The sequence below is a fragment of the Xiphias gladius genome, chromosome 9, assembly GCF_016859285.1.
Source record: "Xiphias gladius isolate SHS-SW01 ecotype Sanya breed wild chromosome 9, ASM1685928v1, whole genome shotgun sequence".
In the NCBI taxonomy this organism is placed as follows: Eukaryota; Metazoa; Chordata; class Actinopteri; order Istiophoriformes; family Xiphiidae; genus Xiphias; species Xiphias gladius.
In genome coordinates this window covers 5,463,545-5,482,291 of record NC_053408.1, presented here as the reverse complement: position 1 = coordinate 5,482,291, position 18,747 = coordinate 5,463,545, and the positions used below count along the sequence as shown (strand labels likewise).

The following is an 18,747-nucleotide window of genomic DNA, read 5'->3' as shown; positions in this document are numbered from 1 at the left end:
GCAGGTTTGTGTTCGATGACCTCATCGCTTAAAGGACACGTCCAGTATATACATTATATATATAGTCAAACATTTTCTCCTGGTTTCTGGACATTATGTTGTCCAGAAACCAGGAGATCCACTGATATGTAAAACAGAGTATACATGAGTAGGGTTCCTCCAAAGAGCAGGACAGATGCTATGCTGCAGTTTCAAATAAGTTTGTTTACATGTTGATGTTTATGGATCCAACTGAACATGTTGTTTGCAGACAGCTTTACCTGGTCCTGAAGGTGGTTTTAGGGCTGCAACTAACACTTATTTTCATTATCGATTAATCCGATGGTTATTTTCTTGATTAAGTGTTCCGTCTATAAAATGTCGTAGAATATTAAAAAATTCCGTCACTATTTTTTATACCAAAGCTATGACACCAAATCGCTTGTTTTGTCCGACCAAACACTCTAAAATTATAGATATATGAACAGTGGTCGAAATTAACTAAGCACATTGACTCAAGTACTGTACTTGGGTACAATTTTGAGGTACTTGTACTACTACTACTACTTGATTATTTCCATTTTAAACTAAATTTCAGAGGGAAATATTGTACTTTTTCCTCCATCATATTTATCTGACAGTTCTAATTGGTAGTTACTTTGCAGGTTAAGATTTTACATACAAAATAATGCATTGTTGTAATTTAAACTACCCAATAGAATATATAAGTAGTTAAAATTAGATCCACCTTGACTAGCTGCAACATTGAAATTCTGCTTACACACTGATGCATCAAAGCTAATCTTCTAGTAATATAATATATATAGCAATATGACCTCTTAATGGGGGGATTCTGTATAAGTAATACTTTTCCTTTTTATGCTTTAAGTATATTTTGCTGACAATATTTTGTGCTTTTACAGAGTTAATTTTTTTTATACGCACTAGGAGAAGACAGGAGGAGTATTTTTACACTGTTGTATTATTACTTCTGTAGTACCTCTACCACCACTGCATTACGAACCTCAGCTTTTAAGTCAAAATGGACGAAAGATTACTAAAGAGCTCTGAAAAAAACTGAAAAAAAAAGAGCTACAATTTTCGACCAGGCTCGGGAAAAACCATCTACCGCTGACGTGATATGATCTTTTGGTTGAACTGTGTTCTCAACTAAAGATGTTCGGCTTACTATCACAGAAGACAAAGAAAATTCACCATTTAGAAACTGGAGTCAGGGAATGTTTGACTTCAAAAATGACTAATGATTAATTGACAATCAAAGTCGTGGTCTATTGTTTTTCTGTCAATTATTTTATTCGTTTAAGCTCTAGATGGTTTGTTTGTTGTGTCTTGTTTGCAGGACTGCCTCTGCATACATCAGTGATTATCAAGATACTTGATGAGGCATTTTTGTGATGGATGCTCCTCAACTTGCCCTCACCCAGTACTGTAGGTATGAAAATTTCCTGAAGCCCAAGATGATGGCTTCAGACGTCATACTTTGAACAGTTCAAAACACCAAGAGATTTAATTAACATCATTTTAAGACAATGAAAAGCAGCAAGTTCTCGCAATTGAGAGGACGGAGCCATGAGACTTTTGGCACGTTTGCCTTTTAAAGTGTGTTAAGCGAATAATCAATTATCAAAATAGTCGCAGATTGATTTTCCTTTCAGATCATCTCATCACTGCAGCTCTAGAACAGATTTCCTACATTTCCCAGATACCTTATGAAAATCCCAAAACAATGTGCCTCCACATGATATGAATTTCAGCTGTGGGGTTTTAGACAGAATAAAATCTTATTACAGCCCATTGTATCTGTGCAAGAAATCGCCCCACAAGGGATCCTGTCATCTCCATTTGGACACTGATCCTGCAAAATATGAAGAAAAAAAAACAAAACCCCAAAAAAACAAAACATTCCCACAAATGCAGCCTTCATCACAAGCAGCTAATTCAACAGAGCTCAGCTGTTTTAATGTGGGTCCTTTAAGACCACCCACACAATGAGCTGTAAAAGCTGACTAAGCAGTTCTGCACACCGTGCCTTGTCAATCCTGACCATCCACACTGCCACTGAGCACTTTCATATCTACATCATGTCCATTTAGAAGGTAGCTTACTGTAGGACGCTGCCACTTATTCACATATTACTCCATTGCTGTAAGCACCAGAGAGACAATGAATTTCAGATATACTCATATTACTGTGATAATTGCAGCAAGAGTGGGAGAAAAAATTAGGTGGTATCATTAAATCAAGGCTTTTCCTCAAGTTTTAAGGCCAAATGCAATTTTCCACCTTTATGTGGCAATCCTTGGGGACCCCGTAATTGTATTGATTGCGGCCCTTAATTAGGAAAAAGCAGAGTAATCTGGGGGGAGATGTTGAAATAATCCCTTTAAATGTTTCAGAGTGGAGCAGGGCCAATCATTCAAGTAGGAGAGGCGTCTCTGGCGAGCCTGACACTTGAGTGAGGTGTCTATCAAGGAACAAATACGCAATCAGTGATTACAACTCATAACGATGAGCTGCATGAGATATCACTGTGAGAATGAGCCATCATTGCCTCTCATGGTCTAAGACAACCCCAAAAAAAAATAGACAATGTAAACACAGCGGTCCCGGAATCTGCGAAACGTGGGAAGATGAAGGAATGCTGCATATTTGAAACAACCCCTGGCAAGTGCAGTCAGTTACGCACTGTACTTAAGGTTCTCTACTTCACCATTTATATTTCCATGTCACTTCTACTTCACTACAAATAAGAGAAAAAATATTGTACTTTCCACTCCACTACATTTATCCGACGGCTGTAGTTACCGTACCAAGATTTTTCATACAAAACATATAATGAAATTATAATGAATTGAGTGTTATTCATTAAACTAATCAACAGCATACAAAGTAGTTAAAATGAGCAGTAATTCCTTGTAATTTTAAAGGAATTTTGTGGAAACATCTGTTTAATCTAGTACAAATTACATGTCTCAATGTTCTGAGACAGTTATTTACGTTTAATTAGTTGTGTTGGGTCACTGACTTGCAGAGAAATCTCCATGAAGGAACGGCTAAAATAATGACTTTCCATAAGACTATGTAGGTAACATTAAAAATTCATTGGAATTAATTAATTAGAATTGTACCAATTGAAAAGGCTGTACATGTTTCTTATAATTAGTACCAAATTCCTTAGTTCTTTCCAGGAACCTTCAGATAAAACTACAGTTACATGTCACTCGCTTTCTAGGAAATTACAGGAAGCTATGTAAAATAAAAGTGTCACTAAACGAGCCTCATCTCAACCAACTACAAAAGTAAAATGCTGCTCACACATTTATGCATCAGCAATAACAATCTAGTATCCTCCAGAACATACTGAATGCATCTTGTGGTGAGACTGTTCTGCCATGTTTAGTATAATTTTGAGCAATGAAAGTTCTTTCATGGTTTTTAAAACAGCAGTTTGACTAAATAAATAAATAAATAAATAAACCACTCAAGGTTGGCTTCCTAGCTTTTTTCTGGAGCTTTAGACCACATCTCAGGGTCTTCCAAGAGGAGGAAGCTTGCAGTGGTCATGGAGATCACTTGGTTGTCCCCACGTGACCCAATGAGTAAATGTAAACGGAGGGTTAAAATCTCTCCTCCAAGACTTCGAGATGTGCTTGAAAGTGCCAGAAAAAGGAAGTCAGCGGACCTCGAGTTAAGATTTTTCATGTACCTACTGTTGCTATGGTACAGAATGAAAAATCTCATTTGCAAAACAAGCTCACCACATGGAGCTTTCGATTGTATCGCGTTCTTCCTCAGCAGAAGCTTTAAGTTAAGCTGGGGGCACTTGAATTACACTTAAATTGGGAAAAAATAAAGTCAAATGTACATGACTAATAGGCGTAGCTTCATCTTTATTTAAATATTTTCAAATGCTTTAAATTTCCAGTACGTCATCTTTCAGAGTCAAGTTTTTTTCCTACTGTATAGTATTTTTACTCAGAAATATCTTACTCACAAAATGTTTGTTTATGTGTTGATGTAAAAAGAATATGAGCCAATCTATTATAGCCAGATTTTTCTTTTTCTCAGGTATCAATATTGTGTCGGCCAGCATCACTTGTGCTCTACTAAGTATCTACTAAGTATTTATCTACTTTTTCGATAAATGTAGTGAAAACGTGTTACTGCTTTTACATTATTTAATGTCCATAGAAAATCAGGAGTGACCGCTAACAAAAGAAAACTGATATTTGTACATCGTGATGGGACAGTACTGCCTGCCTCACCCATTTGTTTCCCTAGTTGACCCCTCAAGCATCTGAAGCCCCCCTTGAGAGTCTTCAATCAGAAACTTGCGGATTCTCTAAGAAGGTCAGCGCTTTCATAGCGTTTTCCTTCAAATCAGAGCCACGAGGCTGTCCTCACCAACATCACCACTCTGCCTTCCTGAGGCCAATCAGGGGCCATACCGGAGGGCAAAGAGAGGGTGCGGTTGGGTTGGCTGAGGCCACCGGGGGGGATCAAAGTGCCGCTGCCTTTAGACCTGCTCTCTAATGCGCTCCTCTGTCACCACTCTCTCTCCCGCCTCTGCCATCTCAGCCACGGGAGGGGTGCTGGCCTCTGACGCCAGCGCGCACACAAGCTTGGTACTGTCAAGCTGCGCAGGAAGTGGTGCCGAGTTGAATTAATTAAAAGGTGAGAAAGCCGGGGTGGATGAGACCTAACAATCTGGTGCTTGATGCCACTCGAGAGCAGACATAGGTCTTTGAGGATTTGAAGGACAGAGGGCACCTCCGGGCACTTGAGGGCTTTTGTGCATGTTGTCATAGAGTCAGTTGTGCCGAGTCAAGAGTAGTTTAGCTCCTATAAGCTGTGAAAAGTCATTTCGACATGATCTTAAGAAAAGGCCTTGTAGGGAGGGCTTCTCACTGACAGTATGTAAGGAAGCCAAATAATCTCTTTTGATGTACAGATTTCAGTACTACAATGCTACATCTGTCACACTAGCTGGAAAATAATCTTATAGTTATAAGTTGTTGTTTTTTTTTCAGTGCCTTCATAATTACAACAGACTACGATAAAACACACAATAGGTGGTATGACAGAGACATAAATCTGGAAGGATTAACACAGTGAAGGGCTAATCCTGCCAAAATTATCTCCCTCACTGTCATGCACACAAACACACATGAACACTTAAGATGACTGGTATAAATGGACTAATTATGCAAAGGTAAAACAAATCAGACAAGGCCGAAGTGCGGGAAGCAGACAGCTGAGACATGCTTCATATTAAAAACGAGAGAATTCCTAATTCCCCACATTAAAATCCGAAAATTACAAAGCAGCCCTCACAACCAGCAGCACCTGACTGGTATAATATATCAAGCCAAACAACGGCATGTGCGATAGTGCTGCGAAAAGACCTCTCCCTATGTCAACCACAAAATAAGAACAGTACAAAGGAGACGGCACTGCACATCAGTAATCAAGCTATTCTTAGACAACATACTCCTCTGTGACAGCAATCAAGGTAACAACACACGCATATTATATGTATATATATATTTACAGACTCACATAAGATGACAATCTAAAAACTGATTTTGATTCACACAGACTAAAGTGCAGCCTTCAAATCAGGGTGGATCTGCGACATAGCATTAAGGGAAAGAAAAATGCGAACGGAACAAACAAAGATGGCTCCTCGAGCAGCTGAGAGAAGCAAAGAGAGAAAAAGTGTGATTCGGCCTGATAAGACTGGCTTGGTCTCGAATCTAATTCTCAACTCCTGGTCCCCAAAAACATCCCATCACGCACGGAGCCCTCTACGGTGGTGTAACACACCCAGTTAAAATGAGAGAAAATCCGTTTTGGCGTGTTTTCTCTTTAAAACCCACAGCTTGGATGACCCGGGAGAGAACATAAATCATTCTGTATGATGTAAAAACCATGGTCCCCCCTGGCATATCACAAATGGTTAATGATCTGAGGTAGCTGAGAGGCTGGTGCACCCTAGTGGTGACTGCGGCATCAAGCTTTAAAGTCCTTCACACCCACTCTAGCTCAGTGTGGAGGCTGTGCTGATATCAGGCGAAGCTGCAATGTCAATATTTCATTTCTCATTTTGAAATCCATTACAACAGTAGGCCTTGGATGTCCAGACTGCCCTCTGTACCAAACCACAGCTACTCCACGATAATAGCAGAGGGAACATGACACAGACTCATAATCCAGTTAATGTGGAGACGGAGGGGTGGTGATTTTCCACATTCCCTGAATGTCAGAGATGAGTGTGGAGGGAAACGATTAGCGGTGGGAGATAAAGACCAATAAAGGAAGGCAGAGCCAGCCACGGCTCACGATCCATCAGCCGTTCTTGGCACTGTCAATTAGGTAGGACTTTGGTGATTACAAGAATTGGAAATTGCAGTGTTTGCCCCAGGCCAGAGCTCGGCCCTGCTTTATGTTTCTTCTCAGAATTAGTGGGTAAGTAAAACGGTGAGTGATTACTGCTTATCAGCAAGCATTAGGGTGAGAAATCATTCCACTCCTCTTCACTTTGTCTCATAAAATCGGCTTTAATTCACTGTGTGTGATTCTCTGATTAGATACACTGCCCACAGTAGTACAGGGAAGGGTTAAGGGGGGGCTGTATTAGTACAGTGAGTCCATGGGGGAGGACAGCTTACAGGCAAGGATGTGCGTACAAGACAAATTTGAACCAGATTTCGCCCACATCCCTGTTGGCTGCCTAACCAATTCAAATCTTGCACTCTGTGTGAATCCGCTGTGACTGCAGCGTCTTTACCTGTGAGCTTCTTCACAGGCTGTAGCCTGACACTGATGGTCTGGTGGGTGAGGAGTGGGGAGGAGGGCAGCGAGCGTGACACGCCCTCCATTATGCGAATGTGCTGCATGCCCTCGGTCATGGAGAGCGGGGGCACAGCGTAGTCTCCTTCGAAGGCACAGTCGCTGTCTATGCTGCCACCTGCAGGATGGGAGGCAGCACAGAGCAGTATGAGATGCTGTTCTCTCCTTTGAATAGTACATTAAAATTTAACGACACTCCAATGCTGTTGGGGCAAATGCAGAATCAGTTTCCGGCTTCATGGAAGAATGTATGGAGATGGTATTTAACCGTGTAGAAAACTGATAAAAATAACATTTGAGTCTGCTGTCACCGTTCTACTTCTCAAATGGCACGCTCCCTTCTGTCTTTGTGGATGCATTAATGGTTGGACCTTTTTTCAAGTTTCATGAGAATGATTTCCATGACGTGAATGCTTTAATAATACAATCCAACACAGTTCATATCCTCTTTTACACAGTCTTCACAAAAATATAACACTTTCAAGATTCACAATGGTAGTGTTTTGGGCTCCAACTAACAATTACTTCCACCTCGCGGAATTTCCTGTCGATCGACTAATCGTTTTAGCACTAGAAGCGTTTATTTGAGGGCCACTGCGTTGGATTGCACTGGACTGTACTGAAAATTCTGTTTGTTCACCGCCCTGTAGAAAGTGTATGACAGAATACCTCCGCCAGGTCCATGGATTGGGATATCAGTGCAACAACCAGTATTGAGTAACGGGATTGGCGTGACCCAGAAGAGAGAGCATCCCCGCAGGCAACACGTGCTGTTTACATTCACTGTTATAAACTACAGGCTGCCTGACCTCTGAGAGCCCCGCAGTAACACAATACCCCACAATTTTAATATAATAAAGGAGGATTTTCAAACCATCTGAAATGTGTTTAAACAAAAAAAAAAAAAAAAAAAAAAAAAGAGCACAGTCATGACCATGAGAGAGCACTGTATTTACAAAAAAAGCCTCTCTCAATGAGCAGTAATTACAGACGGAGCACAACCACGCTCCATCTCTCACCCACCCCGTTTTCCTCTTTTGCTTCAAGAACCACAAATTATAACAACTTAAGGTGTGTTGTTTTTTTTTTTGTTTTTTTTTTTTTAAACTTCACACACTCACATTCCCCGGTGAACGAAAAACCAGCCAGCTGTCTGTAAACACAACATCCATTTTGTGAATCAGTTCTGGCTCAGATTGCCCATTTCCCTGAAGACGGAGCTGTAAATCCAACTGGTCAAGCAGCAGTCTCACATCAGATAGCAGCCACCACAGTGAGACATGAAGCCATTATCAGACACTAGTCCGTGACAAGTCCCACAGGAAGCCTGTATGAAGGCTAGGATGGGGTAAATGCAAAATACACGAGCACAGAAACACTTGCACACATGGAAGAAATAACAAACACACACGTCTCTCTGTGGCTCCAGCAGTGCTGGACTCAGTCCATCCATTCACTGGGGAATGTCATTGCAAAAGCAAAAACAACAGCCAGAACAGTGGTTACATCCCCCCACATGGAAATTCTCCTTATGTATGCAGAGCCTAGTGTGAATACCAAGGGGGAACTTGGGACTCTGGTAGCAATTATCGTTGGTCAAGATCCAACTAAATTTTTATGCATTCCAATATTTTTTTTTTCTACTACTATTAACCTAATATTCTCACTAAGGTAAAGAAATTAGGGACATTTTACATAAAGATAATCATCTTAAAATCAACCGTGATACTAAAGAGGTAAAGTGTTGAAATTTCTGTTTCAACATCCATTAAACTTCTTTTCTGAATGGCCTCATGCAAGCTGATTTATACGTTGAAGTAGGGATCAAAAGGTGGGATTTAGGGCAAAGACTGGAAGAATGGAGAGGGAGGAAACGCCGCACTTCGGTGGTAAAATCCAGCGAACAAGAGCATCGAGAGGGAAATGATGGTCTTTTATTTCAGAATGTGATGAAAGACATGTTTAAGGGCCAATCCATGCCTCAAAATAAACACAAACACCCACTCATCGAGGTGTTGAGCTCAAAACATGCACAAGGAGGGAAAAAAAAAAAAAAAAGGCAATATGCCCAGTTATAATTGCACAAAACATTTTCTGCCACGCACTGACATTCCTTCGGTTGATAAACATCTGCAGTTGTACTGAATAGTCTATTTCCCCTGAAGTACCTCATATTTACTGACAAAATTACACCAATATAAAATTCATACAGTTCTCTCCCTGTAAATATAAATTCATTTCCAGGAGTCATAAACTTTCCTGCTATAGAGTCAACTAAAAATACAGCCCGGCCAACACGGGTTCCTACTGCGAAAACATTAAGGGAGAAGAAATGGAGTCTGCAAAGACACTGCTGAGAGAGAGAAGTATTACAGGAAGTGAGAAGGTAAAGGTGGGAAAAGAGCGTGTGTAAAGAGCTCAGTAACTCGGCTTCTCATTCGCTCACATAATGCACATTCACAGCTGGGTGCTGCTCAACACACTCCATAATAAGCAGCGGAAGAGGAGACGAGTTATTATTGGTGATCTCAGATTTTACAGGCAAAACTGTAATTGGTCAGTCTGTGAGGTCAGGGCTCCATACGCTTCTCTTTATTTAAAATTTAATTTATTTAAAGGAAAAAAAAAAAAACAGATTTGGGAAATTATTGTTAGCTTACCTTGGCCGACGTGGCTCAGGTGAGGGTCTAGACTGGGCGAGCGGGGGTCTGCCAAGTCCTCGCTCCCGCCATCTGCAGAGGAGGAGCAGAAAGAGAAAGACAGGGAGTGAGCTCGGTGGTGGCGGAAGCACTGTGAGGAGCTGCGGGCAAGCAGCAAGGCCACCTCCTCCTCTCGGATCAGCCAGGTGTGGGATCGGAGGACCCCCAGCAGACTGCTCACACAGAGCCCCTCCACACCCTTCCTCCTGGGGCCCAAGCGGCCCCTTACGGTCGCGAAGGGGGACCGGGCCGCCGAGCTCCACTTTTTCCGCCTCCCCATGGTAAACAGTCAGTGAGTCTATCTGGAGGGCCTGCCCGTGCAGATAACAAAGTAGCTTACATTACAGCCATTGTTGCATCCTGCGCTAGAGCAACGATCACAGAGCTCACTGGACTATATGGTTCAATGAGTGAGGACTAGCAGTGAAACAGTAGCCGTTTCCCAAGATAGATCCACATACGTTAATGATATGAGGATCAATTACGCCCAAGGGAGCAGGCAGGCAGAATTAACCACAGTGGATGGAGCTAAAAAATAAATAAATAAAAATGAGGGGGGGGGGCACTGGGAAGCAGAGTCAGTGTCACTGGGGGATCGTTTCATAATCCTGTTCAAGTGTGGATGGATCTACTGTAAAGCATGACAGGCCAGCTAAACTGAGCTACTTTTATGAAAACTGGTCTAAGACAATGGATTTTCTATGTGTAGACAGATCAAAGAGTGTTGCATTAAGTAGAAAAGCAAGAAAGTCTTTTTATCGCAAAAAAGGATTGTATATTTTGGCAAGCCCCGCATTGTGTTTCAATCACAGAGCTCACCACCAGCGCAGAAAACCCAAACAAATACTCAAGCACTATCTCGCCCATCGCAGGTTCACACACTGTGCGCCAGTGGCCCCACAGCAGGCTAGAACGGCTCGCTGGTGGAAAGATCAAGCTTGTCGATGGACAGATAGAATAAGCCGTGGGGCATGATTGTGTGAGAACTGGGCCAGCCGGAGATTGACACCGATTGCAGAAGGGAGACTTTCTGCAGAGCACTTTCAGCGTTCGCGTCGAATGAATAGGTGGTACCAGCAAAATGTGAAATGTGATGCAATCAAAACACTATAGTTTTCAGCAATATAACCTTTTTATTCTTGGTGTTTACAGACAGCGACATACGTCCTGGTGCTAACACTTCTACTCTGACGCCTCCATTTCTCGCATGTTCAGCCGACCAAAAATAGCTTCTCACCTCGCATACCTGATGAGCCGTATCACCCTGTAAAATCAATGTCGCGAAAATCAATACAGGCTTTGAAGATGATTTGCACTAGCTATGAGCATTGTTTGCACAGTGGGCCGTGAAAACACACACACGTGCACAGGCAAGCGCACATTAGGAGCGTGATGTTATGAGTGGAAAGCTCAATGATATACAGTAATAGATTTTGAACACTCGCTAAGCTCCTGCGGCGTATCTGATTAGCACCTCAGGTGACGTTTTGAGCAATTTGCTTGTCATCAGACGAGTTCAGTGGCTCGAAATGTCAGAGCTGAAGCGTTAATAATTCGAATGAACGGAAGACAGTGAGCTTCAGAAATAGATACAATAGATGACAAATGTATTTGGCCTTATCCTTTTTCAGATGTGTGGTTATATTTTTTTTTAAGTTTAAAAACTGATGCAGTAATTCTGGTTGCGAAAGATACTGTTATTACACATGGCACCCAGCTTTGGTGTTAAAAAAAAAAAAAAAAGCTGCAGGTTTCGCTGGAAATTGAACAATTTTTATTCAGGTACAATATATTCCACCCACTAAATGAGAAGCCTATGTTAAAACTGCAATTAAAATGACTTTGTTCCTGAGGTTCTGGAAAAATTCCACACAGCACAAATGTGGCTTTACCTCTTTACAGCAGTCTCCTTTCTCTCGACTACGATTTCTTTTCAAGCTTGAGAAACGCATCTTTGCAGCTCTTTTATCCGAAAGAGAAAGCTTCTATTCTCTCGTGCAGATTGCTCTCTTGTTGCCGGCGATCGCAGTACATTGTCCCGCCACATAGATCAATGGCATATTAAGCGGGGAACATGAAAGGGGAGGGGCTACGCCTGACAGAAGACAAGAGACATGTTTTCATTCCAACCACAGAGACAAACGGTGGACATCCGTCTCTGTCAAACCACTTGTGAGAATACAACTGAACACAGCTCAGTATCTGATTCAGAGTCAGAGCAGACGTCCTGTACTCAATAACCACACCCTATTCAGCTTTGCAAATCAAACCTTTACCGTCGCTGAAAGCAAGAGACCATCTCCTAAACTGAAGAAATAATGGTGCACTTACACTGTTGGCTACTCTTTGCAGCCTGTAATGTCACGGTGCTGCGTTAGTATGTCAGAAGTGTGAGCCAATTTCGCACTTGGACAAAGAGTCATTATGGGAGAAGTCAGCGCGACGTCTGATAGTGATCCCATGGAACACGGCGAAGAACTCCACTATCGTTATCGTTCAGGCCGACTTTGATGAACCTGGCCCTGCGTTCAAAGTGTTCAATGTGACCTCTGCTCCAAAATGAGGCTTTTTTCCCAGGTACCGTCTGAGGGTGATTACTATAAATCATGCTAATTTGTGTGATCAACTTTGGCCAAAAAAAAAAAAAAAAAAAAGTTTAAAGACCAACAGAAAACTAAGTCATCACTAGTTACACATAGGGATTTTGATATTTACGATGGACTGGGAATAACTAACCTGGAGGAACAAATTAACATTTGAAATGGGTTTCTTTTCTTTTTCTGTGACTGATCAATCACGTCACACGCAAATGGAACCGATAGACTCACCCCGAAATTGCAATGGATGCCTGTCTCTCAGTTGAGGTAACCTCCAAAATAACCAACAACAGGAAGAGAAAGAGAGATCGCAACTGAGCCGTGTAACTCAGACACATCCCGGATATCAGGAGCCCAGAGAATTACATCCTTCAGCTCAATGATTTCGCTCAGTGACAGCACGGTGATTCAGCGCGAGGGTCGGTTCCTTCCTGCCTTATTTCTTACCTTTGCTTATTGCCTCCATGGGGCCCTAACGCTGTTGTGTTGCCAACTTGTTGTCAATCCCCAGTGTCTCACCAGGAAGCACAGTAGTACCCTAATTAATCACAAGTTACTCTCCTTGTCACAGCACATTTTTCTCACCGTTCATCAAAATATTATTCCAGGTCAGAGGTACAGATTTTTCCTCCTATTTTATCACAGTTTCTTTGTAAAGCATTACACCAGGCGCAGAACTCCCTTTTTGTACTTTAAATACCTGAAAGCATGGCGTCTACGAAGATAGAATAATAAATGTTTGGTGCACGCCATCTTTGCATTATCCTGGAATCGTATTTTACATTTCTTTCTCGAATTAGTTAAATGTTAGACGATCTCAAATCCCAACCTCATGTCGACACAGTCAATCACGTGCGAGCTACGATAATAAAACATGCTGACATTTATTCAGCACACGGTAACCCAAACACAAATAAAACAAATGTGCACACCATATATCACATGGAGGTGTCTTGCGCGAGTAGATGCACCATGGTTAATTTACCAAAATAGACACTGATTTAAGGAGTGTTAAAAAGAAAAGTTCAGAATAGGAAAAAGTAAATGCCAAGGAGTGAATCAGTGCTACTTACTGATTCCTTCGGGGAGTAACAATCAGTACTGACAAATTGCAGCTGCTGATGTCACTAGAGGAGAGGCTGGGATTTTTACTGCTCACGTCCCTTCGAGCAGAGCCCTAAATTTCAATTCAAGTGTGTTACAGGAAGTCAAAAATTGTCAAGTCTATCCTGAAAATTACAAAGCTGCAGACATTTATGTATGCATTGGGCTCCAAGCAATGATTCTTTTGATTATATCTCTTTTTTTTTTTGATTAAATGAAAAATCATTTTCTCTATAAATGCTAAAAAAATAGTGAAAAAGGTGAGGGCTTCATACCACTAGTATTGTTTGGCCTAAGATACTCAATTTATGATGACATTAAGCAGAGGAATAGAGCTGAAATCAAATGTTTGCTAATTTGCTTGATAAATTACTTGATTATCAAACTTGTTGTGAATTAAGTTTCTCCCAATCCATTAACTGTCTAATCTATCTAATCAACAAACCATTGACTGACAGCACCGATATTACCATACTGTTCCTGCTGTCGATTAACTAATCAATTAATCGTCGAACCCTCTCAGCACAAGGATGCTTAAGTTCGCTGTTTGGTGTTTGAGTTTTGTCTCAGACAAAAACTCTGCTTCTCGGGTTTGACATTCATTTAAACTGGATTAAATCAGAATCACAACGAAGTGGAGGATCTTAATGAATCACAACATCACAGTATGCTGCACTGAGCCGTATGAGAGCGCAGACATCTGCTCAGTTTAAAAAAGTTGGCAGACATCTTCATTAGCATCAGCCTCGGTGTAAGCTAACACAAAAATTCATGCATAGGATGATGGACACACGGACACACACACACACTTTCTGTGAGAACACGTCAAGTGTTGTCTCTCCACTGCTGCACTGGTCCTGGTCTACCACAGGAACTGGAGGGTTCCTACATCCTGCCGATGTAAAACAATTAAAAAATCAAATCACTTTAAAATCAAATCTTGCTAATTCCTGATTACGACACAACCTTTTTCCAAAATGCATGAAAACAGCAAGAAGAGCACAGACAAAACAATAAACTACAAAAATCTCTTTTGATAGAACCCAAACTGCTCAAACTTTGGCCAAAAATGGTGTTAATTAAGGACCCAATCACACAGTTAAAAAGCTGTATGCGATAATAGGTTTTGTCACTTGCTGGGCTAAAAACATTACAGCTGCAACAGTTACTCAATTTATCAATTAGTCGATCGACAGAAAATGATTAAGACATCCAACAGTTACAGAACTGTTCAGGCCATGCTGCTCAACACGTCAACCTTGTGTTGATTTTAAGGCCGTACCAAAGGAGGGTGAAGGCTGAGAGTGAGGAACGCAGGCTGTTCGTCACTGGCTGTATTGCCTGCAGTGACAGGACAAAAGACAATCCTCTCAACTCTTAAGCAATCTTAGATTGAGGGAGGATAAACTGCACCAGTTATAAGGGCTCCCAGTGGAGTGAAGATACTGTTATGGACCTTTGTAGCTGTGAGTCTGTGGGGACAGCATAATGCAGGTGTGCTGAGCCGAGTAGTAGGAAGCAGACCGGGAGAGGGAGGGCCAGCCGAGCCAGCAGTTTCGCAAGCTGTTAACTGCGTTTAGGACAATGCCCATATCAGCTTTGATTTAATGTGTGTATCCTACTCATTTACAAGCAAAAAGGCTAAAAAAAACCCAGCCAGCCAGCACGCAAGCAAAGAAACTGGTGTACTGTGTGGGTAGCAGACACTTCTGAATTTTTCTAATACCTACCGCCTGCTGAGGAGTACAATAATGCAGCAAAAACACACTACCTACACAATCTCAAGCCTGAATGCACAGAATGGATTTGGGCAGACAGACTTTGGTTTCACAGCTAGTGAGTGTACCAAGAAAATTAAGGTATGCAATTAAGGTATGCTTGTAGCCCTTTTCCACCATGGGAAAACTGTGCACAATGGAAGATGGATTTAGTATCATCACCCGAGTAGGGCCAAAATTTAGGTTCGGGAGCTCACCCCCAAAGTTTCTTAAGTTCCTGTAAAGGAAAAGGCCAATTGGTTGGAGAAACCCTCCCCAAGAATGCAAAAGGACAAATCCGAGGAACAATAGTATTTGTTACCTAGGAATTTTTCCATTGACATTTTCTTCATAGAACCAAAAGATTATCTGCAAATAAATGTATAATGCATCAGGATAAGCCCTCTCCATTTGTCGTCTGATCAAAAACAATGCTAATAAGTTGAAATGCCAAGACATCATGTGAGACCTGATAATGGGATTCAAAATCTGCCAGCTAAACAGCCAATAGACACAACCATATGGTGTAGTTTATACATTTTGGCTTATTTGCATGTATCCTCAATGTAAAGCAAAGCGGAACCAGTAAATGCTTTACCTCTAATTTGGGAAAAATACATTTTTGAAGTAGCAAAACAACCAAGTCAAAACCTAAACAAAAATATTTATTTTTTAGAAAATAGCGCTGCAAATAATTTTGATGAATCTCGTTTTGTATCCGTGGCTCACTTGTTTTTCTTGCATGTCGGTTTACGAGCCAAAAGCAAACATTAAATCAGAGGCATCCCATCTGCCAACAACAGCAGATGCAGTAAAAGAAGAAATAAGTTGGGAATACAACGTTGTAATATTACCACCTTTTAAGTTAGCAAACTTGTTGGCAAGCAGTTGCTTATTTACACATCCCGCAGTTACAGAGCAACATTATCATTCATTTGGAGTTGTGCATTAGTCCACCTGATAAACGTATGTCCAATATTCTCTCCCTTTCAGCTCGGTTTTTGGTCTCTACCAACTCCCGAGGGAAATATATGGCTCTTTGGCTGCTAAATGCTCCATTATGTTCACCGGCTAGTCGCCAGCTGTGCCCAACTTCTGTATGTTGCTGAGCAGGTACTGAACAGTGGGTTTTTTAGAGCTTCTCTGCTGAAAACAGTCACCTGCTCTCGCCAAAAAAACAATGCCATGAGAGCAGCGAGAGCGAAACTGAACAGCGAAGTTGCGGGCTGGACTAAACAATGAACTAAAACCCAGCATAAAGCTCAATAAAGCATTCTCTGTAGGTTCATCACTATAAGCTACCCCTTTCACATTTTCACACGGTTATTTAAGACATTGTTATTGTAAAAAATGTTCATTCTCGCTGCTTTAAGTATTAAATGAATAAAATGTACAAACCATATGATTAATACATTTAAAAAGAGTTAAAACAAGTAGAGCTACAACGATACAACTGCTGAGTTGATATACTGGCCAATGTTAGCTTTGCTGGTAGCACATACAGTATATCAGTTTTGGCATATACACTGATAACCTGTGACCTTCTCCTACAAAAAAAGACGTGTTTCCTTGGCTTAAAATAACACTTAATCCCCTCCCTCCCTCCCTCCCTCCTTCCCTCCCTCCCTCCCTCCCTCCAGAAAAGCCCATAGCCTGTGACCCTGACCACGAGGTATATCTGGAGGACAGTGAACAGCACGGTGGCGGCGGTGGGCCAGAGAGGTGACGCATACGTGAGTGGCTGAGTGCGTCAGGCTCTGGCTGACAGCACCACGACTCAGCAGTGTCCTGGATGGACGGAGGTGTTATGATGGAGGAAATAGGGAGAAACAGAGAATGCATGTGCGTGTAGCGAGAGAGAGAGAGGAGAGAGGGAGAGAGAGAGAACGCGAGAGAGAGCGCGAGAGAAAGCGAGAGCGAGAGAAAAAAAAGAGTAATATGCCCCGACTCCTACACTGTCATCCGATGCTGAAAAAAGCTGTGTCACAGCACTGAGTGGGTGGGCTTGGTTTTAAAAAAAAAAAAAACCAAAACCTAGTGAATAACAGTCTGGAAAACTAGTATAGGCCGCATCAAGCATCTCCTACCGTCAGTCTGACACGCCACCGGGGTTACATCACAGAGCGGAGAAGTGAAAAGCACGCATCAAAAATAACAGAAAAGGAAGTGTTACAAGGATTTTGCTTTGGCTGCCTTGAGACTCCGACAGAGAGTAAGATCAGGGGCAGAGAATTAAAAAGCCGGTATGGTTCCTGGTCTGCCTCCAGGCGCTCCGGTAAAGAACGAGGCTTTTGTTTCTCTCCATTTTTAATCCCTGACAATGACACACAGAGGGACCACAAAAATGTGAAAGGTAGACATCCCAACTGTACCATCTCCCTTTGTATTTCTTCCTCTTACATGGTCTGTCCATCACTAATACTAGAACTGAGACAATGACAGTCTACCTTGTTTCCTTTTTAACTTAAACCATTCTTCGAATTAGCAGGTCGAGTCCATTTGCCAATTATTTCTTCTCGATCAATGATTTAGTCTATAAAATGTCAGGAAATACAAAAAAAAAAAAAAAAAAAATGCCCACTGAGTTTTCCCAGAGCCCAAGGTGATATCTTCAGACTGCTTGTTCTGTCTGACCAAAAGTCCAAACTCAGAAGATTGAATTTACAATGCCATAAAACAAAGATAACCTTGACACTCGAGGAGCTGGAACCAGCAAATGTTTGGCGTTTTTTCTTGAACAGCTTAAAACGACCTTGAATCACTGTAGATACGGTCATTCATCTTCGCCTTGTCACGTGTGTGAATTTACCGGGAGCTTTTGACTCTTGAGGGCCTCTGGAGGCCCAGATAGCTGTAATGAAAAATGTCGAAGAATGAAACGCCTCAACGCGGAAAATTAGTTACACTATTTTTATTCAACACAAACAGAAATAGATGATATAAACTTAATGGGACAGTCTTTTCAGACTCATCTGAAAAATCAAAAGGTCTGTAACCCTTTGAAGTTGGTACGTATGATCAGGACATTACTAACACCATTTTGATTAATTTGGGCATATTTGTGCAGGAAAAATTCAAATTTGTGCTCGCACCACTTATGAGAAATTAAACATTAAAATTTTTAGCACAGGGCTCAGCACCCCATTGACATCCAAATGACTCCGAAGTGGTGACTCATTTGTTTGCACATTGTCGGCGCACGTTGCAAGCAAAACAAATATTTTGCTTCATTAATTCTCAAGCCATTAGCACTGCACGTCAGCATAAATAAATTGTGATAACTTGAGAAATAATGAAGCACAGTTTTGTTTTTGTCTTGCTTTCACAAATGGGCACAAACGACGTACAGCTACGCGTGCGAAGACCCAGTCAGCTGAGTGCAGTGTAGAAAGCGCAAGTCGCGTCGGTTACGCATGAATATTAAATCAACCATGTGATATTTCAGCCGCTGCTGAATGCATATGGGGAAAACACTCGTTTGGCGACCATAACTAAGTATGGCAGCTACGTATGCAGAGTTTAGTTTTTTCCCTGCAGTGCATCAGAGATGCTATCAGAGTTTAGGCTAATGTTAGCAGCTCTGTCCTGCTATTTACTGTATTTTGTGAAGTGACACCAATAACCCCAGCCAGCATTACCTGAGACAGCCTTACATGTACCAAACACATTGGTAAGGCCTCATCCTTAAAGCCTTTACTCTTGAAGGCCTAATGTTAAAAGCGACAACGTACTGTTTGA

The 18,747-nt window shown here is 41.6% G+C and overlaps 1 protein-coding gene across 4 annotated transcripts in view; it reads right to left on the bottom strand.

Annotated features, from left to right (window-relative positions):
- The window catches only part of tanc2b (tetratricopeptide repeat, ankyrin repeat and coiled-coil containing 2b), a 140,590-nt gene that overhangs the window by 63,633 nt on the left and 58,210 nt on the right, over nucleotides 1-18,747 (bottom strand). For 3 of the 4 annotated variants that reach the window (XM_040135591.1, XM_040135592.1, XM_040135594.1), the window contains 2 exons: nucleotides 9,513-9,584; nucleotides 6,791-6,970 (listed from right to left, as the gene is read on the bottom strand). In XM_040135591.1, coding sequence (XP_039991525.1) covers nucleotides 6,791-6,970; nucleotides 9,513-9,584 — 252 coding nt within the window. The remainder of the gene's footprint in view (nucleotides 1-6,790; nucleotides 6,971-9,512; nucleotides 9,585-18,747) is intronic. The other variant, XM_040135593.1, reaches the window with a different exon arrangement.